The sequence below is a fragment of the Melospiza georgiana genome, chromosome 14 (genome assembly GCF_028018845.1).
Source record: "Melospiza georgiana isolate bMelGeo1 chromosome 14, bMelGeo1.pri, whole genome shotgun sequence".
NCBI lineage: Eukaryota > Metazoa > Chordata > Aves > Passeriformes > Passerellidae > Melospiza > Melospiza georgiana.
Genome location: NC_080443.1, coordinates 1,823,757 through 1,846,884, shown reverse-complemented (window position 1 = coordinate 1,846,884; position 23,128 = coordinate 1,823,757). Strand labels below are relative to the sequence as shown.

The window sequence follows — 23,128 nt, the reverse complement described above, 5'->3', positions numbered from 1 at the left end:
TCATTTTCCTACAAATCCAACCCTGCCACAACAAGGAAAAGCTTGCCAGCCTTCCTCACCTCTTCTTGTCCTACTGCCACCACCCTGCCAGCCTAAGAAAAAACAAAACCGACCCAAACAAAAGGAAGGCTGCAAAAATGAGTTCACTCTGGAGCTAACTGCTTTTCAGAAGAGTTTAATTTAATACATGTTTATACAATTATACGATGTAGGAAGGACAAGGGGTTTAAAACTGTATGTATACAAGGACACATCTTGACTTTTTCCTGGATCTTTTGCAACCTACAGAAGGTACACAAAATAGTGTTTATAAGCCAGCCTGCATTAATTAGATGCAAAGAGCTCACCTCAGTTGTTGCATCACAGAGCAAGGTGGAAAGACAAGCAACTAGATTTATCTCAACAGACAGCTGGCAAGTGTTGCATATGAAACTTCTCCATCAGTTATGGCAAACAACCCAGTAACATTGCTTCAAACCTCAGAAACCACTCCTGGAGAAGCGCAGATCTGTCAGGGCGTGTGCTCAGCAGCACTAGAGCACACGGCTGGCATGGCCAGCAGAGCAGCCAGCCTGGGCAGGACTTCTCCTTCGAAACCAGGGACCAAACCCAGAGGGGACAAGTGCGCCTTGCTGGCCTCCTGTGGAAACCAAAGCCCAGAGCAGCAGCTGGGGCCGTGAGGACGCTGCGCTGTGCAACAGGACTTGGGGCTGTCCTGGCCTATTTCAGCTCCCTCCTCCCTCAGATGAGCCCTGCGTGATTTACAGCTCATTATCACAGCTCCACTCTGAAGCCTTAGCAAGCACTCCAGATCAGCCCAAATATAAAAGGGAAAGAAATAAGAAAGGGGGGAGGGGGATGAAAGGCAACAGTCTACTGATGAAACAGCAGCTGCATTCTTGTGTGGGAAGGTTAGGGAGTCTCGAGGGGGGAAATGGGGCACGGCTCGAGTACCTGTGGTCCAGTGGCGCGGGTGGCTCCGGGCAAGCCCCGAGGCGAGGCGGGTGCCCGCTGCCGAGCGCGGCCCGGCTGAGGATGGGAGCTGCGGGCTGAGGGCTGGGATCGCCGGCCTGAGGGATGGGATGGGCTGGGATCGTCGGGCTGAAGGACAGCGGAGGCCCCGCCGGCCTGAGGGCTGCGATCTGGCGGAGCCGAGGGCAGAGCCCGGCCCGGCCCCTCAGGAGCCGCCGCAGCCGCAGCGCCGCCCGAGCCCCTCAGGCGCAGCCGCCCCTGGACTCGGGACAGCCCTGAGCCTTCCCCTCAGCCGGGCGGGAAGCGCTTGCAGTTGTAGAACCGGCAGGGGTGAAAGAGATCTCTAAGACCATCAGTTCAACGCCAGGCCAGCACTGACACTGCAAACACTAAACCACTAAACCATTTCCCAGGGTCAGATCCAGAGACCTCTTTGACAGCTCCAGGGATGGCAACTCCACACCCTCTCTGGCCAACCTGTTCCCAGGCCTGAACTCCTGAACAGTGAAATTTTTATTTCTAAAATCTAACCTGAATTTCCTCTCCATGTGAGGCTACTTCCTCTGGTTCTTAGTGCATAGCTAATATCTGAGTTTATTAGAAATGCATTCTTTTATACACCATTCTGATAGAGGTGGACCTGATTGGTCTTTTAATCAACACCTTGTCACACTATCTGCTAATGAAGAAGACACCCTTTGGTAAACCTCATATGAAAAAACAACTCTTCAAAGCACCAGCTGTAATTGCCTGCAATAATTTCTGAGATGGAAGTCATTAGTTTCAGCTCTACCTTCCCAGATTAGGTAACCCAAGTAATATTTCATTGGGAGAAATTCCTATGTCCTTTCTTGGAGCAGTTCTGATCCGTAATAATGCTGATCTGGTTTCAATCATTAATTTGGTAATATGGTTCTTAAAGATAGCATTCATTCTCTCCACACATCCAGAGCTTTGAGGGTGCCACGGGGTATGGAATTTCCAATTTATGTCTAATACAACACATAGAACGTAAAATTTTTGAAGTCAAGTGTGTTCCCTTACCTGAGTCCATTCTTTCAGTTCTTGCATATCTGGGAATGATTTGTTCTAACAGCATCTTAGCTACTTTGGAGGTAGCTGCAGTTGAGATAGCAAAGGCTCCCAGTGGGTGAGGTGATCAACTGTTCCAAGAAGATATTTCCATCTCTGTATTTTGGGGAACTCAGTCTAATATATTTGCATATTTTGAAAGGGTCTAAGGGCTAGGGCTCTTCCCGCACTAGGGTGTTTTCTCATCACTTCTTTATCTTTGAACAACTTCAACATTGTCCAGTCACTATTTGGCTACTGCAGAGAATCCTTCGCAGCAATAAGTTCTTCAGAATTGATCATACAGTGCTTGAGTTCTCCAGTGCATTCCTTGGTGTAGCTTAATTTCAATTACTGTAGCAATTGCTTTATTCATTATTTGCCTCCCTTTCCTGCCAGCTGTGACTGGAACTACACCAAAGGGAAAGTGCCTGCAGCCGAAGGAAGGCTGTGCTTGGGTATCTGCTTCTGTTTGTTGTTTGTTTGCCTTGTTGTACATACTGGCAAAGAACTTCTCCCATATCTTTGCCTGAAAGCCCCTTAATTTCAAAGTGATAATAATTTGGAGAGGAGGAGGTCACATTTTCCATTCCAGAGAGGTCCCGCAGACACCTGTCTTTCCAACCAAGACAAGCTGACGGTTAACCATGTATTAGCAATTGTTTATTAACAATTAATTGTTGAAAATGAATTATTATCAATCTAATTAACAGTTATGTAGGTGATTAAAGGTTGGCTAGAGGTCTTCACTGGAGCTCGGAAGGGTAGCTGCAGAGGTCTCTGGTGAAGGCTGGGAGACCAGCAGCAGCAGAAGGCACGATGTTGCTGCCTCCTGCAGGAGCTCCAGCTGGCACAAATGCTGTCCCTCAGGTGCTGCTTTCCAGGGCACCTGATCCTTGGCTCCCTGGCCTTTCTCCATCTGCCCTACCAAGAATCTTCTGCTCCAAGGCTCTGCCTTTCACAGTCACCTGCCTCATCTTCTCAGCTGGATTCAGGTTAGAAATTCTAGGAAGAAGGGGACTGGTATTAGCCAGACAAACTTTCCCAGCCAGTTGCTCTGCAACTCGCACAGCAAGTTGCACAGTGTTGCATCCTCTGTCTGTGCAAGCAGCATGCAGCAAATTAAACAAGCTGCGTGGAGGCTGCAGAGGTGCAAGGGCAGGACCATGACCTGTTAAGTGCCTGGGGACCAGCTCCAGCACACAGGGTTCCAGGCAGAGAAGCAGGCCTTGCTTGTCTCCAAAGGAAGCAGAGCTAGGCACTTGCTGGTTCCTGGATCTCCCAGAGTTTGCAACCTTCCAGCAGTGTGATGTTCCATACAGTGTCTTTTCCCAGTGTCTCCCTCCCAAGGCAGGATGATGATCTTTCTGTGCTCCTGTGGGTGTTTGTGCCGCCTCTCTAGGGCTGCCTGACTCCATGCCCACCTCCCCATCCCAGTCAGAGGGACTGAAAGCAGGGTGTTGGGGGATGAACCAGGCTGTGCTTGGTGGTGCCCAGCATTAGGACAAGAGGCAATGGGCAGAACCTGAACAGGGAATCCCACCTGAACCTGAGGAAGAACTTCTTTCCTGTGCAGGTGCCAGGTTGCCCAGAGAGGGTGTGGAGTGTCCCTCACTGGAATTATTGCAGAGCCCTCTGGACACAACCCTGTGCCATGTGGGACCAGATGACCTACTGGGGTCCTTTCCACCCTGGGATCACCCAGTGATAGCCATCAGAAACATGAGTTGGCAAGGGCTGGTTGTTTCTCACCTGCACAGCAGGGTGGTCTGGAACATCCCCGCGCACTTTGGGGAGAACTGCACTTGGAAGGCCTGCTTCTGGCCAGGAGTGATGATGCCGTGGTAGGGCTTGATGGAGAACAGTGGCAGGTCATAGATGGCGTCTGGGAAGATTTCCAGGGCGGAACCAACGCGCTTTGAGTTGCGCAGCTTCTTGGGATAGTCCTGCTCCTCAAACTGCTGCCTCTTGGAATCCTGCAGGTGCTTGGCCAGCCGCTGCAGCAGCCGCAGCTCAAAAGCCTGAGTTTCCTGGTCCTGCTGCCACCCAAATTGATGCAGCAGGTTTCTGCAGCGCCTTAAAGTTTCAGAGGAGAGGAAATTACCTGCAGAGAGGAGGAGGACACCTTTCAAAGACAAAATCCTGTGCTGCCAGCAGCTCTGCCTCCTGATGCAGGTAGGTGGAAAAGAGCTGGGATGCACTTGGAGCATCTCTGGCCAAGTACTTTTAGCAGGAAATGGGGTGTCTGGGACAGGGTCTCTGCCTGAAGCACACACTCCTGTGCCAAAGCAGGAGAGTTGCTTTTAGACAGTGACTTTGCATTTGCCCTGGAGTGAGGAACTGCACACAGACAGTGGCTACAGGTCAGCTCACTTGTAACACCATTGTGTTTCCCAGTCTCAGACTTCTCAAAGAGTCTGAGATGTCCCTGATGTCCCCCTTCCCAGTCCTGACCCAGCACGTGGCTCTCCCCAGAGGCTGGCTCAGCCCCTTTGCAGACTGCAAGTGGCAGAGCAAGAACAGAAGGGGATGAATGGCAGATAGGGGCAAAAACTCTCCAGCTGCAGCTGGCAAGATGCTGATGAAAGTGGATGTGTGGAGAAGGATGAAAAAGCAATTCATGTTTTGGGGTGAAGTGGCAGGGTCTTCTCCCCAGGCTCTCAGCTACCAAGTGAAATGCCCTTACGTGCCAGAGCAGTCCTCATCGCTGCTTCACTATCTCCAGCTTCCTCCCAGGAGTATTCCAGGGCTATCTTCCCTGTGTTGCATAGCCTGAAACTGAAAAGCAAGAAGGAGGAATAACAAAAAATTTCCAATAAATATAAAGCAAATAGTACAGTAACATTGTCTGATGGCCTCCTGGTACCACTTTCTGCTGAAGAGAACCTTCTTCCCCAGGCAGCCCTGCCATGCTCAGACTGCTGTCCTGGGTGGCCCAAAACAGTATTTCCAAGTGTGGATGTTTAAGAGGAAAGGGCCAACATGGTGCCCAGGACATTGAAGCCAAGGGACTTTAGGTCTTGGTTTGACTGCAAACTTATTCTTGAGCAGATGAGGACAGGTGACATGCAGTGAGAGCAAACCCATGGCTGCTCTCAGCAGAAAGGTCTGGCAGCCCTGAGGCTCTCCTGGCACCATCTCCTGCTTGGCCTTGTGTGCACGGAAAGGGGCCTGTGCTGGTTGGGGCTGGGGCAGAGTTCTGGCAAGCAGGCACTGGGCCAGCCCTGGGCAAAGGCAGCTCCCGCTCACAGGGCCCTGCTGGCCTCCAGCACTCACAAGGCTGTCCTTGTCTGGAAGGGCAAGGTGTCCTTGAACTCAACCACGGTTGTGCTCAGTTTGAACTGGGCGTGGGCAACAACAGCACTGAGGTACACCTCAGCCTCCTGGCTGCTCTCCTCCACCACAGTGTGAGCTGGTTCCAGGACTGGCTCAACCACCTGCAAACAGAGGAGGCAGAAATCACTGAGCAGAGCCCAGAAGGTCAGGCCTGGAAGGGAATCTTCTGGCCTCCAAGATCAGCCTCATAGCGGGACTAGAAAGGACCATTGACTTTTACTTCCCTGGAAAGATGACAAAATTAGGACTGCTCTGCTACGGTAGTTGTTTCTGCCCACTGATCCAAGCAGTCACTACCACAGCTGTTAATATCCCCATGGATAGCTGTGTTCCAGTCCCTGTCCTTCAACCTTGTAGAGGGACTGGCTTTTTTCCTGTCCCCTGTAAATCCAGCAGGTCTCAAAATTAGGATTAAGTTCTCCTGCTGGAGCTTTGTGGATGGAGAACCTCGAGACTGAAGAGTTCTAGAAAGCACCTTTTCCTTCTTGTCTTAGGAGAAAGTGCTCTCCAGATGTCATGTCCGGAGCTGAGCATGGGCATTTTGGGATGTGAAAGATCTCATTGGAAAAGTCTCCAACTGCAGATGTTCTGATAGAAAAGAGGATGTTTTTTAGAGGCCTTAAAATGGTGCAGAAACTCAGAAAGAACCTTCGCCCAAGATGAGTGTGTTTGGCAATAATGACAATAAAAGCAAGAGTCTCTGGAGATGATCCTTCTCTGGACTCCTCCATAGAGTCATGCAGTGCCTGGGTTACTTCGTGATGAGATACCCCACACAATACAGAGACTATAACCAAACTCTCTGGTATCCATGCAGACAAAACTTGGAGCTCACCAGCATATGCAGGAGAAGTATATTTCTCTCCACTTTAAAAGAAGAGACAGAGTGCAGCAGACTTAACTCCTTGTTGGTGAAAAGGCACCAAATGAGATGAAGAGATTTCTAACACCATAAAATGGGATAAAATTATAAAACATTGTCTCCCATTCAACATGGGCTGCAACACTTGTGCTTGTGGCACAGACTGATAGTTTGTGTGTGGCTAAAGGTCTCTTGTCCAAAGGCTTCCCCCTCTTGTGTGAGTATATCCAGTCACTGTGCATCCCCCTCTCCCCTGGAATGCACTGCTGCTGAGCCTCGTGGCTGTGCAGTGTCCAGAGGAAGCAGGAGCTGCACAGCCAGCAGTGATGCTGTTATGGTGGTTCTTTTAGTAAAAGCTGGGTTGCCTTTTTTTGCCCTTTTGCTTCTCACCTTCTCTTTTTTAGGCCACCTGCCTGCTGGGTCTTTCCACGTGGTATCCTTCACCGTCACAGTGCGCATTTGGTCGTCCCAGTCTAGAACCTTCCTTCGTGGCAGCTCAAAGTTGATCTTGGTCACCTTACATTTCACAAGGTGCCTTCTGAAGGTGACTGGGACATCTGATCTCAAGATCACTGCGATGTTCTTGGCACAGCCAGGATGGAGGTGTCCCACCTAGGGAGAATCAGGGAAACAGTCAAGACTTCCAAACTGGAAGCACTGCCAAGGGCAGGACTGACAGCAAAAGCAACTGATGTGGTGAACAGCTGTGCCAGAAATCTGCATCTCCGAGTGGATTTATGTGAAATTTGACAGACAAAAGTAAGACCAAAAGGTGCCACCTCCCAAAATATGAAGCCTTGTCTGCAAGGCTGGCAGCCTTGGCCCAGCCAAGCCAGGGACTGCATCTCCTACATGGCACTGGAACGGGATATCAGTGGCATGTGAGGACTCCCTGCCCTGCCTGCTCTTGGGAGCACCAGGGCAGGGCCTGAGCAATGGGGAGAGGCAGAGCAGTGCATGCTCACCTTGGGGGAGAACTGGAACGGGGCGTCTGCATCCCACTCAAAGCGCATGGCCTGCGTAAGGGTGCGGTTGGTGATGGTGAAGGTCCTGCGGCAGCGCTTCCCGACAGGACAGTGCCCAAACTCGATGTGGTTCACTCTGACAGCTGTTGAGGAGGAGAGCAAGGCATGTCAGCATGCAGGGAGCTCCACCTGTCCCCCTCAGCTGCACAGACACCTGCACGTTCAATGCTTCCTTGCTCCAAGCCTTCCTCCCTCTGGAGGCAGTTCCCCAGGCACTTCCCCATCCCACCACTTCCAGGCAAACACCCTGACACATCCTTGAGCCAGCGACGTGCAGCACAGCACACACTGCTCTGCGTGCATGGCTGCCACGCCCACAAGCCACCAAGTCCCGCGGGTGACAGCCCAGGCCTGGCTAGAGGGAGGACACACGTGATCAGACATTGTCCTCCTCCTTGCTCCACCATGGCAGCCTCTCCTCTCTTACCATCAATGATGTCTTTCCTCAGACTGCTCTTGGCATTCCTCTCCTGGGTGTCTTCCTTTAATCCATCGAGGGTGAATTCGTCGTTGTGGCCTTCACCCACCAGCTCAACCAGGGTCATGCAGATGTCCCCCACTACCAGAGCAATCTTCCCTTCCACACGTTGAGCCAGGGTGGGTTTGAAAATGACCTTAAACTGTGCCGATTGCCCATGACGCAGAAGGATGAAAGTCTGCTTTGGGGGCTTGGTCTCTGCACAGCAATGAAATCAGAGTTAAGTGATACAGCTGTACAGAGGAAATATTTCCATAGGATAAATGAGGAATAAGAGTTTGAAACCAGCTGCCTTCTAAGCACAGGTTCTACCCACAGTGGTTCCAGACCCTCTTGCTATGTTCACAAGCCTGCCACCTCCAGACACAGCACCACTTAAGCAGCTTAACCTCAGGCTGATGCCCAGCCCTCATTCCACCTGCTTCCAGCCAGCTCCAGCCATATGCAAAGCTCAGCCAAAGAGTGCTTTTGGCTTCTGCTGGCTGGTTGTGTGCTCAAGGGCTGTGTCTCTTCAGGCTGGTACCTTTCCACATGCAGCAAATACCTCAGAGGGCCCACTGAGGTAGTGACAGTCTCCCACAACTCAACCCAGCCTGTCTAGAAGAACTGAACAACTTCCTACAACTTCCCAGGAGGAGACCCTGCAAAACGTCCCCAGGAAAAGCCTGGGGGACAGAGAGCCCAAAGAATGAAACTACATCTGGCTGCTGCTCAGAGAAGCCAAGAGCAGGGCTCTTTTTCCCTTTTCCCTCTGTGCATGGTCACACTGCATGGTTAATGAATTTACCGTTTCTGACGGAGTCCTCTTCCATATCTCCAGTGAGGACTGTCTTGAATGTGAAGGCCCTGCCTTTCAAGGAGAACGCTCCGTGCTCATCCTCCAGCTGTAACATAAACTGAGAAAAGAGAAGCCAGAGCACAATGATGCTGGTGTGAGTACAGAATGGCACAGGGACTGACACCACAGTGCTGCTGGTCCCACATGGCAGCCCAGCACCTCTCCCACTACAAACAGCACTGAGCACAAAAGTGAAGTCAAACCAGCTGAGAAGAAAGGGCGTTCAGAGGCATCTGGATAGAGCCGACACAGAACCAAACAGGACAGAAAGTAAGGGGCAGAATGTAATTAAACCCCAACTAAGTTTCCCTCAAATGTAGTAAACTGGGATCAAATACAATCTAATGGAACTGGGAAACCACACATGTCCATGAGAACAAAAGGTGACCTGAGAGATGGGGGAAAATACTCCACCACCTTTCTTGTGTTCAACTTAAAGAAAAAAGACTGGATGGAAAATTTTCAAAAACTCTCTTTTTGGAGAAGAGATGTCAGTCACTTGCTTAAAAAGAATTTCTGACACCTCTTCCCAGGTCTGCCATGTTTTCTGGGACCCTTCACCTGTGCCACAAGCACTTGTTCCCAAACCGTCCTTGAGCAGGTCCTCCTCACCTTGACAGGTTTGGTGCCACTGTTACGGAGGACCAGGGGGAGCATCTCTGAATGCTCCAGCTGGAGCCTCTTGAAGCGCAGCACGGCCGTTCCCCTCTTGCTGCGAGCATTGGGGCGCACGACTGTCACCGGCAGCTCCTGCCCCTTCCCGCTGATGGTGAAGGTCAGGATTTGGGGTTGAACTTCCACAGAGCTGCAGGAGAGGTGCAGAAACAATTTCAGCTGGCACTAACCCATTTCTCACTGGGCAAGTGAAGCACCAAGGGCCACCCACAGTGTTTTCCCTGCCTGGTGGTCCTGGTGCTGCTGGGGGGCTTCCACAACACAGCCCCCCAGCAGCGTCTTCCCAATCCACTCAGGGCCATTCACCAGAGGAATCTGCTCCAAAGAGCCAGAGCCCTCCACAATAGCAGTTAAAAATAATTTCACTTAATTGAATCATGCAGTGCAGCAGGTAAATAAGGAGGCACCAGATGAGATATGGCAAATCCCCTGGCTGCAGTGAGATGAGACTTACGCAACAAGCAAAAGCACAGCACAAAAGCAGTACAAAAGCAACAAGGCAAAAATAAATCATCGTCACCATCAGCAAAGATCGTTTCCAAGAACAGTAAAAAAGCAATTCCTTATTAGCAGTTAGGCTTGTCTTGTTGTGATTCAGCCACTAAATTGCTGAGGAAGGACAGGTCAAAGCCCCAGTTCACAGGTCCCAGGGCAGAGGAACTGCGTTCCTCTTTCATACCAGCTCCAATCAATCACATAAAAAAGCTTAATGAATGCAAGTGAGTCACAGAGGATCACTTAATTTTACAGAAACAAAGAGGAAAATGTGACTACTGACTTACTGGCACAGAAACTGCTTCATCTAAAACTTTGTCCATGGAAACGCCCAGGTTAGCTGCAGCACATCTCAGTAACTTCAAATTGACTACCTAATATTTCCTTGTCTTGATATTTCTTCATACAGAATCAACTATCAACCTCATTTTTCTACTCTAAGAGTTACTCCCAGATCATCTCATGCCAAGTACTCTGCCTAAGGCTACTGAAAGCATTAGAGCTAACAAGAGGCCTGTTCCTTCCCAGTGGAGAGGCAGCTGTCAGTGAGGCCTCCCCCAGTATTTCACAGGGTCAGTTACCCTTTGGGGATGACAAGGGAAGCCTTGAAGGTGCAGTCATAGCTCTGCTTGTCTGGCGGGGTGAAGGTCACCGTAGCAATGGCAGAGGATGAGCCACGAATGGACATCTTGACAGGATCCAGATTGAAAATATTGTTGATAGGGATTTGTTCCTTGGGGGAACCCAGAGAGCAGTGTTAGGAGAAAACACCTTTCAACATCACACAGTTTTAGTCATAAATGCATTACTGAGAACAGCCCCAGACATTGTGTCTTCCTTCCTCCTTCCCTGGGCAGGCTCCCTCCCTCCCAGGGAATGCTGACCTTGTGCTAAAGCATTGTGTGTTTGGAGCGCTGGCAGCTGCCCCAGCCTACATGGGAGGTGGGCACTGCATGAAAGCCCCTGTAAACAACTTAGAACTGGCCTTCAAAGAGAAGGAAAAGCCAGGGAGCCTGAGGAAATGCTCTGCTTTGAGCCCTGGCATGTCAGCTCATGACAGCCCCTCTCTGCGTGTGCTTCCAGGAGAGGTTCAGAAGGATTCACTTCTCCCACTGAAGACCCAGAGGTGTCAGCCAAAACCTTGCCCAAGACACGCAGAATTCCACACAACTGTTCCCTGGCTCTGCTGCTCTCCCCTGCAGTTTGACCTGCACTGAGCCACACTAGTCTGGGCCACAGGAAGCAATGCATCTGGAGAACAAAACAGGCTCTCAGCCGGCCCTTAGAGGGCAACCACCACCTTGGCCTCCTGCTCTTACCTCTCCAGGCAGGATGGAGAGGGCCACGTCACATGGCAGACGGCCTGCATTGCAAATTCTGAAATGAGCTTCTGCCTCCTGCCCAACCAGAACCTTGTTGAAAATGAATCTGTTCTCATCTCTGACGAACAGGCCCATGCCTTCCAGCGACTGCAGCTTGTACTCAAGGTCGGCGCTGCTGCAGATCGGGTAGTCCTTGAAGACTGACGTGACATCCTGAACGAGTGCTGTGGACAGACCAGAGGGATGAGCACAGAGAAGCCTCCCTGAGCAGAGGGATGAGCACGGAGGGGCCTCCCTTATGAATTTGTCTAGACCCTGCTGGCCTCTCAGAAGCCTTGATAAGCCCTTTCTGCCTGGGTGATTGCTAAACCCAGCCTTGGGTGGGGGAGTTGGCTGTGAGGATGGAACTCGGTCAACCTCAGTCTTAGAGAGCATTGCTTTCCTTTTATCCTTCCATGCATCCCTCTCAGCCTGGGAGGGATGAGTGAAGTGGTGGACTTGAAGAGGGCTGGAACCTCTGAGGATTTTAAGGTGGGACACCAGGGCTAGCATGCTTCTCTATCCAAGCAGCAAGTTTAGGTGCTGCTCAGCAGCAGGTGTGACCAAGGGCACTGTGGGCAGTAGGTACCTGGGAGGCAGGACTCGACAATCAGGGTGAAGGGAATGCCCAGGGGGTTGTCCTTGGGGTCTCTGCCCATGATGTCGATGTAGAGCTGCTGCTCACATGTGCCCTCCTGCCCTGCGAGGCACTCCACTTTGATCACCTGCAGGCCACACGGGCGGATGCAGCCACAGCAGGGGGACACCGTGAACGCGCCCAGATTGAGGTGACTCTGCAGAAAAAGTTCCAGAGGAGGCTGATGGCTAACAGCTGTGCCTTGAGCCCCCCAGCAAAGAGTATGTCCTGCCGTGGCCTCCAGCTGGGCCCAAGCACCCAGGCACAGGGCAGGGAAGGATGACTTCATGGCCCAATGGCAGCCCCAGGCTGGGAGCAACAAGCCAAGAGGAGCTGCAAGCCTGTCCCAAGTGGCAGAGAGAAAGGAGTTTGAATCTAAAGAATGAAGGTGGTCGCTTTGATCCTTCAACCTCCAGAGGTAACACCAGAGGGCCGAAATAGCTCTGAGAAACGATAGGAGAGAGGTAGGAGACTGGGAAGAAGAAAAAGTGATGTTGTCTGAGCTCTGTGGACTGGGAGTTCAGTGGGGGATGTTTTTGCTTCTGAGGTGTTCACAGACCTATGCTGGCTTGCAGCTACCAAACACAGGACCTGCTCCCCTCTGTTGACCCCACAACTCCAGGTCAGAGCCAGACTACAGGACTGTCAGTGGGACTGAGCAGATACTGGTCTTGCAGACCACGTCCCACCCTGTGGCGATGAGCCCCAGCCTGGGCACAGCAGCATCTTCTCACACCCCCTGCAGCAGCACTGCTGGGCAGCAGGAGTCACCCACCGGTGTTGACAAGCTTGATTCCTTTCCTGTCGAGCGCTTTGTAGCTGATGGAGCAGATTTCCTTTGCTTTGAACTGAGGGGAGAAAGCAGAGGTATCTGTCATGCTGAGCTCCTGTGCCTCAAAGGCCAAAGCTGGCCTTCCTCCTCACAGAGGAAAGCCTTCCTGCTCCTTATGGCTCGCAGAGAGCAGCCAGCAGCTCCCATTGCTGGACTGAGCAGCTCTATCACCAGCTTTGTGCTACACATGGGGATATTGAGGTGTGTTTTTGCTCCCTCTCCCCAAGCCAGGGATGCAAATGGACGAGAGCCCAGGTCTCCTGGCTGCCTGCCACATACCAGCTGTGGAGTGCTGCCTCTTCAGACAGGAAGGGTGGTGCAGGGCTTCTCATACCTTTTGCTTTCCAACGCACATGCAAGCTTGGGTGTTTGGCGGATGCAGAATGTGAAATTGGCCATGCCTATGTTCTTCAGCACAACGCTCCGGGTCTTCCTGGTGCCCACGATCATGGCTCCGAAGTCGGTGGGCGAGGCGGGCACAATGCTGTACTTGCTGTACTCCGCTTCGGCCGACACCCTCACTGGGATGTTGGCAACAGCCGGGCGTCCTCGACCTGGGCTGGCATCTGCCACCTGTGTCCACAGGAAGGGCTTGGTAAACAATAAACAGGCCAGCCAGATTCTCAGCTCCACTTAAGAAGCCTCACAAATGGTGTGGAAAGACTTTGTTTGTGTATGTAGGAGAGAGGATTCTCCAGTTAAAGGCCTCCTTCCATTAGACATCTAGCTTGTTTACGCTCCCAAAACACCGTGTGATAACACAGCCTGGCCCAGGAGGCTCACCTGGCAGTACAGGATGGGATTGTTCTTGAGGACCATTTCACTGGTGGGGTGGAAGAGCATCTCAACCTTCTCACCAGGCCGGGATGCAATCAGCACGCCTGACTGAGGCTCAACAGTGAAGTGGGATGCCAAGTCTTGCATCTTGGGACCTGCACCCTTCAGCGTGAAACTGGGGAGAAAGGAAAGGAATGGAGATCTCTGCAGTTAAAAGTACAGGTGCCACCAGCACAGCCAGGACTTTGCATAGGACCAGAAAAAAAAGGGAGAGTCCAGTTCTGGGAATCCTGGATCTTGACAGAGAGTGCAGACAATCACAAGATTACTGCAAGAAACCTCGAGACTGAAATTTTTCATTCACTCCTTTACAGAGTCTCAGAAAGAGAAAGGAGGTGACCACCAAAACAAGGCAATGAATCTCAGCATTTCAGTGGCTGAAATTTCTGGGGCTCTCCTTTGGGCTCCAGCTGAGCTGTGAAGAACTGCTGGTTTGTGGCTGAATTCTCTGGTAAAACAATTGAGATCAGAGAGCCCAAGTTTTGTATTTACCATGAGGTAGCCAGCATGGAAACAGGCTCTAGCCATTGACAGAGGGAGAATGAAGGTCTGGGAAATGCTCACTACCAGGCAGCTGGACTCACCTGTACTCAATGTTGTATACCCCTTTGTTCTGTAGACTCAGGACTTTCTTCACTTTATCCAGGACATTAATGGTTCCAAATTCCAAGCTTCCATCTGCACCTGCAGAAAACCCACAGAGTGAGGTCAAACACGGTATTTGTGAGCTGCTGCAGAATACACCAAGTCACAAGAAACATGGAGGTCTCGGCACAAAACCCTTTTCAGCAAGATCCCATTCTTGAAAGTGTTTTCCTGCTACTTGTCTGCCCTTTCTCTTCTTACTCAAAATATCTGCAGGCTTAACAGCTAAAGAGTTTGCCTTCCATTTCCTCACTCCCAAGCACAAATCCAATTACTTTAAATGCTGTGCTGAGTCTGTGGGCATTGCCAACTGCCTGTTCACGTCACTGCTGTTTCAAAGCCCCCAAATCCAATCTGCACATGAAACTGCACACTTCAGTTCAGAGGGGAGAGACTTAAGGCTGTCAGAGTCCTGACAATGCTTTATTCCACGCAGCTTGCAGAGTATGTGCTTTAGGTATCCATGCCTTCCTTGCATGCTGTCCCATCCCATCCCATCCCATCCCATCCCATCCCATCCCATCAAGTGCTTTGGCTGCCCACCTCCCAAGGTAATGCAGTGCACCTGGACTGCTTTGTTAGGGAGGCATCCACTGACCTTCAGGCATGTCAATGCTCAGAGAAACTTCATAGACCTCTGCAGAGATTTTGATGTTTTCAGCCTGAAAATTCCCCAGGATGTTTTCTGTATCTGAAACCTGAGGCAGCAAGAAACAAACACTGTTCAGATTATTCTTTTGGTAGACAGCCTGAAAGTCCTTGTCTCTGCTGGCTGCTTCCCCTATGACCTTCCTGGCTTCACAAACGTTGGTGGACTCCCAAGCTTTGCTCACCTGTTCCTCTCATGGGCTGCCTCAGTAGGATTCTGCTGCAGTAAAAACCCTATCAGCCCAACTCTGCACTCCTGCAGCAGGGAATGCTGCTGCCAAAGCATCCTTGAGAGGCACAGGGGTGTAAGAACAACCACAAAAAGTGTGAGGTGTCTCAGAGCAGGTGGCATTGACAACCCTCTCCAATCACCTAGCACCCTGTCTGAAATGCAGCCCCTAAACCATGGGGAACAAAATCCCAGGGGGAGAGTTTGTTGCACTATGCAAGGGCTTCAGACAAAGCCCAGGAGGAACGTAGAGATCACGCTGCAGTCCGTACCACCAAACAACAACCTTCAACCATTCACAGGGACAGGATGGTTGTGGTACAGGCTCAGGATGCAGTGTCTGCTTATCTGGGGGGATGTGGATGCACTGCATGGTCTGGCAAATGCGGTGCAGAGGCAGAAGTTGGGGTCACAGCACCCTTGTGTCTGGCAGGTGCAGCTCTTCGTGACTCTGTCCCTAGGAGCACATGGCTGCTCACTGTGCCCTGCTCTGCCAGGCAGAGCACAGTCCCTCTCACCTCTAGTTGCAGGATCTTCTCAATGCTGCCAATGTGCTCAGCCTTGAAATGCACTGTCACTTGAAACTCTGAGTGGGGATCAAGGATGCCATTATCTTGTGACAGGGAGAAGTCCTCAAAAAGGCCACCCAGCCCACGGAGCTGCCAGGCCATGGGCAGCAGGGTGTTGTTTTTCAGGACCAAGGTCCTGCTGTCAGCCCTGCAGAGACAGGAAGGCACTTGGCATCAGCTGCTGGATGGTCACACCAGCCTCGCCACTGAACGCAACTTGGGGCAGCTCCATCCATGCCCCGGAAACCAGAGTCAAACGTTTTCTCTTTGTCACAAGTCTTGGAGTGCTTGTGGGATGACTGACCTGTGCAGAAGCAGCTTGTCAAAAGACAGCTGCAGGGGGCTGACCTCCAGCTTCATGTCCACCCCATGGCAGCACAGGCTGAAGACCACTGGCTCCGGGTTCTTCCTAATGCTGCAGATGAGCTTGTCTTCCAGGAAGCCAGGGGAGGTGGGGTATGCCCAAATGGTCAGCTCCTGGACATGGCCCCACAGAAGAAATCAAAGGAGCTCTGAGTGTGAGCAGGAGGAGCAGCCCCTGGGCACTTCAGCAGTGCCTGCTCTACCTGCCCTTCTCCTACCTTCCCCTCCTTTGGTTTCAGGGTCATGCGGCGAGGGTCCGCAACAAAGGTCCTTGTTTTCCAATCTTTCTCAAAAGAGAAGTGGACCTCTATGACCATGGGGGAGTTGTTGAGGATGGTTAGCTTCTCTGAGTTGCCGGGACAGTTCTGGACCTCATACCTGTCCACAAAAGGGGAAAAGGCTGCAGAGGAGACTGTTGCCCTTGCCACACACCGAGGAGAGCACCGTGTGCACCCAAGGAAGCACTGCTGGGAGACCCTGCTCTAACAGACAAGTGAGGGAAATGGATCCCAGTCAGGGGCATGGCAAGGATCCTTGCCGTAGTTTATGCCTAACCCCTGGACTTGGTGCCTCCACCACAGAAGCCTGATGATGCTCAGGCCACTTTGAGAGTTTTTAATACAACATAAATTCAAGGGTGCCTAGAAAAATAACAGTACACCAGGCACGTGGGTTCCTTCCCCTTCTTTCTTGGGGTGCCTTCCCTGCAGCATATAAAGAAAGGCTTTTGGAAAAAGTTTAGCTAATCTTTTTCATAAAAGTCATGCAACTGCTTTGGATTTCATGGGTAGCTCAAAGTCTGAGAAAGAAATATGAAGCATCAATTCCCAAGAGTAATGCAAAGAGATAACAAATGACCCTCCTCTTGTGTGTGGAAATGACTTTGGAATGAAAGGGTTAAAGAGGCAAACAGAAATCCCAAACCATCCATCAACCTGGCTAAAGATCGTCTGGTTTTTTAAACTATTTTAATTTCATTTCCTTGGGTTGTCTAAATAGACCAAACCCTCCAGAGTTCCTATGGGGACAAGAACTTAAATGCGATTAAAAAAACTAGTGACAGTAAAAGTAGAAATACACAATAGCTTCAATGACCATGTGCTTAGGCAGATTTTATCCAGCAGTGAGCATGCCATGTCATTACAGGAAAATGTAATTCCTGCTGTATGTTCCCCTCAACATCCATTTGCAGGTCAATAATAAAATTTTGTTAGAATTGCAGATGAACGAAAGTTTTACAAAACCATCTACAGAAGAATTGCTTGATCAGGCTACCTGCAGAGCTCAAAGCACTTCAAAAACCACCATAAAGTTCATTTCTTAAGGGGTGAAGCTGACATGTGGGGGGGGACAGAAGTTGCCGTCCGACACCCTTGGACTGGCGGCAGCACGCGGCTCTGGCCACCAAGGCGGCCACTGGGTAGGCAGAGCAGCTCCTCTCCAAGGCTCATCTGCCTCTTATCTGTTCAAGTTCCCATCTGTGGTCCTTCAAGCCCATGTCTCTCCCAGGACTCTGCCAGGGACTGCCCTGGATTGTGCAACCAGGAGAGCATGTCTCTCCAGGCATGTCCAGAAAAGTACAAGGCCCGGCAGGGAGCACATACCACTCTCTTGACTTCCCACACAGCAGCGGGCCAAAGTGGAATTGCTTTGTGCTCTCAACGTATTCCTTGAAGATGACTTCATCCTCCTCCATGGTCTCCCTCCAGTGTGGAAACACCAGCCTGGGCAGAGAAAGTGGGGAAGGAGGAGCTATGAGATGCTCCAAGTAGGAAATGTCACCAGAAAGCCATAACCCTTCCTGGTGGCTGAGGCACCATCTGCCTTCCCAGCTCCCAGCACAGGAAGAGGGGCTGGGCAGCCTCAGGCAGCGCAATCTCCCCGGCCCTGGCTGTGAGTTCAGGGCAGCTGTGCTGTGGGAGGCTGCTGGGGCCCAGCCTTACCGTGGGTTCTGGATGATGCTGGGGTACAGGCCGGTGACACTGCAGGGCAGCTCGTACTGGCGCTTGGACAGCACGATCTCAAACTTCATTGTCTGCTCAAACTTCCCTGGCTTTTTGGTGAAGAAGTTGACCTTCAGTTCCACCTGACCTTGGGCAGGCACTTTCCACCGGTACCGTTTCAGCCTGGCAATTAAAGAGGAGGCTTCAGACATTGCTGAGGAGCAAATGAAGCAAGGAGGGTGCACTCACCATCCCCCAGCACTGGGTTGCTGTGGAGCTGGGGACAATGGACTTTGTTTGGCAAGAGGACCAAGAAGCAGAGGCATCACCTCCTCCTTTGTGGCTCACCTGAGGAATGCTGCTGGGGTTGAGGCTCTTTCCAGCACTTCCGAAGGACTTTGGGATCTTGTTACAGAGGAATCCTGGGAGCTTTCTGTTCTCTGTGTGGAGATCTGGTTCTCCTTTGCAGACCTGACACTGCTGACCACTTTACCCCTCTTTGGCTGCCTCTCAGCAGAACTGCCCTTTGCATCTGGGGCCTTGGCCTAAGGGGAGAGAGGAAAGGGAGGGAGAGGTGAGGCCTGAGACATCCCCGTCCTGGAGAGTAAAATGAGGGTTTGTTCACCAATGGAAGAGAGAATAAATACATAAGTCCACCTGCCCAAGGGCTTGGTTTTCCTTATTGGTGCTTGTTTTGCCTAGGATGCCCCTTCTTATGCAAGACCCTCTCCTCAAAGGAAGTTGATGGTTTTAAGTTATTTTTTTCCTTCTTGTCTTACAGAACTGCTCTGTTTCCAGCAGAGTCCCATCCCTGGCAGAAAGGAGACCTGCAGACATGGGGCCTCCCATCACATCTTCACAACCTCTCCACAATGATTCCTTTCCATCCAACCTGTCCCCCATGCCCCATCCAGCCTGGTCCCTACCCTGGCACCTTCAGTGCCAGCACCTCTGGAGCACCGACCAGATTGTCTCCCACGGCAGCACCTCCTGGTGCCACGGTGCTGAAGGGCTCCACACACCCTGCAGAGCCCAGCCTCACCTCTGGGTACTTGGCTATGGAGAGCGCAGCACCAGGGGCAAGGGGAGGGCCGTCAGGATGCAGTCCCAGATGTTTCAGCAGCTAAACAGAAGAGAAAATCCTGTTGATACCTCTGTCACCTTCATCCTCACAACTCCTTCTCTAAAGGCACTGAGCTTCTGGCAATGGGGTTTTTGACTTATAGGAAGTACGAGTGCTTTGCTATGCCCAGTGGGGTGAGCAGGCTCCAGAACAGATGCAAGAGCTACAAGCCGGAGCGGGAGAGAAACCTCTCCTGAGTGACTCAGCTGAAGAAAACAATGGCCATGAGCTGCCCTGTCCTGGGGCCCTTTATAATGATTTCTGGGCTGGGAGACTGAACAGATGGGACACTTGTACACAGAGCACTCCTGCTTTCTGCCCATCTGAGGGATGGTGATAACTCCCCCATTCATACAGATGCTACAGAGGCATTGTGGAACATCATCAGGGGTCTGGACAAGGCTCTGTGACATTACCACCTGGGGAGGACACAATGCTCCAGGGCCCACAACCACAGCAAGCCCAAGATCTGGGCCTTGCAGGGTTTTACCTGGTCTTCTGTTGGCAGCTTCCCATCCCTCAGGATCTCCCCAATCATGGCCTTTGGATCTGTGACCTGGATGTCCAAGCACGGCACCCCGACATGCTTGTCTCTGACTGCCCCTTCTGCAACTTTGCTTTGTGTCCTCAGCTGAGATGACTGAAGACTCCTTTGGCCTTCATGTTTTGGTTTAGGCTGCTTCTTCACCTTCTCCTGAGGCTTACTGGTCTTCCAGCCTTTGTTTCCAGCTGCAGGCTGGGACTTGTTTCCCTTTTGGATCATGGGTAACTTCACGGTACCCTGAACCCTGTCCCAGTAGGAGAAAACCTGTGCCATGTCCTGCTGTGATGACTCATAGATCTGAAACCTCAGGATCAAGATCTCAGCTGGGTCCTTGGGGACTTTGGTTCTCCCCTTCCCAGAGGCTTTAGTTCCCCTCTTCTGTGAGGCTTTGGTTCCCCTCTTCTGTGGGGCTTTGGGTGCCCCCTTCTCTGGGGCTTTGGTTTCCTTCTTCTCTGGAGCTTTGATTTCCTTCTCTGGTTTTGCAGGCTGCTTCCCGAAGGAGACTTTCTTTTCCTTCTTCGGCTTCTCTTCCTCCTTCTGCCTCTCTTCCTGCTCTAAGGCTTTTGCCTCCTCCTCAAGCTTTTGAGCTGGCTGCTTCAGCTCCCTTCAGCAAACAAAATAGAAAACATCACTGAGAGTCCCCACCAGAAACTTGGGCTCACCAGTCCTGGCTGGCCCTGCACTTCATTCCTTGACCCTGAGGCCATGGCAGAATTCATTTCTGTGGATTTTCCTCAACCCACAGAGGCTGGGAACATCCCAAGTGAGGGCATTGGTGGAAGGGCACCTCCAGGACCAGCCAAACCTAAGCCTTGCCATTGTAAGGCCTCAACTGTAGCACCTCCCTCTTAAGGCACAGCCAGACACCTCCAGCCCCTGCCAAAGGCTCATCCACCAGCTCTTTGTGCTGATGCCTGAAAAAGCTCTTTGTCTCTTGACTTCCCAGTTTAAAGCAGAGCACAGATTGCTGACATCTGCTTATCTCTTCTACAATTCTCACTCAGCTCATTCAGCCCCCTTCTCTGTGGGCACAGCCTGCTCCTTCATGACAATAATCCTATCAGTCAGAAAGCAGAGTCTGCAGGAACTCCTCTCCTGCAAGACAGGCTCTTGTCAGCCAGGTTTCCTGCTGGAACCCAGCTGTGACCAAGCAAACTGTCTGACCAAGTGCTATCTGCCATAGAAACAATTTGAAGCAGCTTCATCTGTCTCCTCTCCATGGAACAACTTCAGCCTGGGCTGAAAGGAGTCCTGAGCTTGCTTTAAGCAGCCTCCACACCCAGCTCCACACTTTTCCTGTGAGTCCTGAGCTGGGCTGCCTTGCTGGAGCAGAGCTTCTCCTGTGCTTGCCTCCTGCTGCAGCTGAAGGGGAGCCTGAAGGACAGGAGCTTTTCTGGGTGCTGTCCCACCATAGGGAGAACCAGGAGCTAAGAGACTGGCCACCCTTCTGGCCTTTGATATCAAATACTTCTGAGCTCAAAGTCCTTGGAGCAGGGAAACCCTGCAGGGACAAAACCCTGAGCAGTAACCCATGAGGGCTTACTCACCCCTGTGTCTGTGTTCTCTTCCTTTCCTGTAATATTTTATCCACTTTTGCTTTCTTCTCCTCAGGGAGGGCATCATGCTCATCCTCATCCACTTGCAAGATGTGCACGAGAAACAATGAGTGACTGCAAGCACAGCTGGGTGCTCTATGTCAGCTGCAAGGATTCACAGCTTTTCCCCACCCAGCCTATCATCCCAGGAGATATTGGGCAGCTCATATCCTGCTCCAAAATTCAGACAATCCCCCAAACTATGGCTGAGCAGAGAGTTCCTGGGCTTTGCCTGGCTTAAGTGCACCAAGGCTGTGGACAGTCGTTTGTCACTGAGCTACAAGCAGCTGGCTCTTGTGCCCAAGATTTAATGTAGAGATTAACATTAAATCTAACATCTCTAACATCTGAGGTCATGAAACCTCAGACCTCCTGCAACTCTGAGATGAGTGCTAGTTACACTAAGGCAGAAGGTAAAAAGATTAATAAAAACATTTCTTACAAGCTCTGATGAAAATCCAGATACACAGGGATAAGGTTGAGGCTTGAGATAAGGTTGAGAGAGATGATTTGAGAGAAGATATCTCACCTTCCTTCTCTCTTTGAGCTTCCTTCTTCTTTCTTTCAGCTTTGTTCTTGGCTTTCCAAGAAGCATAATCCTGCTGCAGGTTCACCACATAGATATGATGACAGTTCTTGACAGCTCTGAGTACACAGAGCAGAGAAGATTCCAGGCTGCTTGCAAAGAGGCTCTCCAAGCCATCAAAGACCACTCCCTTGTAGCAGTCTTTCTGCTGCAAATAAAGGGAAGAGTAAGTCAGATTGCACGCAGGGGCCTCACAGCTGGACAGTGATCCCAGATGTCCCAGGGCACCAGCTATCCTTGTTCCAAGTGCAGTAGCTAAGAGCAGCTGGGACCTGTCCTTAGGCTCTGCCAACTAAGGGCAGCTGCAGCTTCCCCCAGGGTTCCCTGCACACAGTCCAGGATCCTCGAGCAGCATGTACAGAGCTGCTCCTCCTCCTCTCTGAGTCGTACCTCAGTGCCTTCTCTCCGGAGCAGGAATGTCTCCTTTTGCCCCACCCCACACACCTGCAGCCTCTCACTGAGGATGTCCACCAGCAGCTCCTCGGGCAGCACGCAGCTCAAGCAGTTCAGCTCTTCCCCACGACTGCTGACAATGCTCAGCTGCTGGGGCGCAGGAGCAGTGGAAACTGTGAACTGCAATGGGAACAGAAACCAACAGCCCTGAACAGCTCCCACTGCTGGGCTTGGAGCTGGGCTTCCTCACTAGTGGAGACTAGAACAGACTAGCAGTGCAGGCTGGGGGCTCAGGGGAAGGTCCTGGAGGGCCCATGCCTTGGCCAGCAGAGACCTGAGCTTGCAAGCCCCAGTGCAGCCTCCCAGCACTTTGCTCACTGCCTGCAGCCACACTAGCCAGGACTGCACTTTGCCAGCAAACCACTGAGAGCCAGTGGAGCTGTCTGCCAGAGCACATTCCCAGCCCAAGTATGGCACAATGGAGCCACGTGCCAGGCCCTGGCTGGCACAGAGCCTCCACTGTAAGCACTCCCTGCTCTTCTCAAAGACAATGTAAAGATCCCAGGCATCAACCAGGGCAGACCATGTTTACCTTACTGCCCTTTACCTTGGCTGGCTCCTTCTTTTGTGCTGGAAGGTTCTTGCCTTTGGCATACTTCTTGTAGATGTTTTCCTCAGCGGCTTCTTTATTCTTGCTCTGAGCAGTGAGCTTTTTACCTGCACAGGGGACAGACGGTTCAGGGGGGCTTTGGAAAGCAAGTAGGCACCTTTCACTGCAATGGGCACAACCTTGGGCCCTGGAAGGAACATGGCACTTGTTCCCCAGTCTGCTGGGCACTGGCAGCACTATTTCCCAGAAGCAGCTCCTTCCCTGCTTCTCTTACCAGCATGCCATACTTGATTTTAAAGCCAGCACTATGTCCCTCCTAACAACTGTGCATGCAGGTGACGCTGCTCACACAGCAGTTCCCCTGCAGATCAAGCCAGAGATTTACCTCCAGGAGCATTGTTTCCATACACTGCACCCATCCTGCATTCCCATGTGGAGACCTGCAGCCTGCCCCACTTGCA

At 51.5% G+C, this 23,128-nt stretch overlaps 1 protein-coding gene across 1 annotated transcript in view; it reads right to left on the bottom strand.

Annotated features, from left to right (window-relative positions):
• Positions 1-2,521: 2,521 nt before the first annotated feature.
• LOC131089612 (hydrocephalus-inducing protein-like) overlaps positions 2,522-23,128 on the bottom strand; it is a 65,012-nt gene continuing 44,405 nt past the window's right edge. Inside the window, exons 35-63 of the mRNA XM_058034437.1 lie at positions 22,665-22,774; positions 22,109-22,237; positions 21,608-21,812; positions 21,031-21,121; positions 19,430-20,087; positions 18,859-18,939; positions 18,165-18,361; positions 17,817-17,999; positions 17,478-17,597; positions 16,092-16,251; positions 15,815-15,987; positions 15,460-15,658; positions 14,663-14,762; positions 14,004-14,103; positions 13,366-13,534; positions 12,917-13,155; positions 12,497-12,598; positions 11,703-12,271; positions 11,072-11,298; positions 10,334-10,485; positions 9,195-9,387; positions 8,532-8,640; positions 7,694-7,942; positions 7,207-7,349; positions 6,632-6,853; positions 5,320-5,480; positions 4,730-4,821; positions 3,796-4,147; positions 2,522-3,048 (exon numbers count right to left, since the gene is read on the bottom strand). Coding sequence (XP_057890420.1) covers positions 2,910-3,048; positions 3,796-4,147; positions 4,730-4,821; positions 5,320-5,480; positions 6,632-6,853; positions 7,207-7,349; positions 7,694-7,942; positions 8,532-8,640; positions 9,195-9,387; positions 10,334-10,485; positions 11,072-11,298; positions 11,703-12,271; positions 12,497-12,598; positions 12,917-13,155; positions 13,366-13,534; positions 14,004-14,103; positions 14,663-14,762; positions 15,460-15,658; positions 15,815-15,987; positions 16,092-16,251; positions 17,478-17,597; positions 17,817-17,999; positions 18,165-18,361; positions 18,859-18,939; positions 19,430-20,087; positions 21,031-21,121; positions 21,608-21,812; positions 22,109-22,237; positions 22,665-22,774 — 5,624 coding nt within the window. The 3' untranslated portion in view covers positions 2,522-2,909. The remainder of the gene's footprint in view (positions 3,049-3,795; positions 4,148-4,729; positions 4,822-5,319; positions 5,481-6,631; positions 6,854-7,206; positions 7,350-7,693; positions 7,943-8,531; positions 8,641-9,194; positions 9,388-10,333; positions 10,486-11,071; positions 11,299-11,702; positions 12,272-12,496; positions 12,599-12,916; positions 13,156-13,365; positions 13,535-14,003; positions 14,104-14,662; positions 14,763-15,459; positions 15,659-15,814; positions 15,988-16,091; positions 16,252-17,477; positions 17,598-17,816; positions 18,000-18,164; positions 18,362-18,858; positions 18,940-19,429; positions 20,088-21,030; positions 21,122-21,607; positions 21,813-22,108; positions 22,238-22,664; positions 22,775-23,128) is intronic.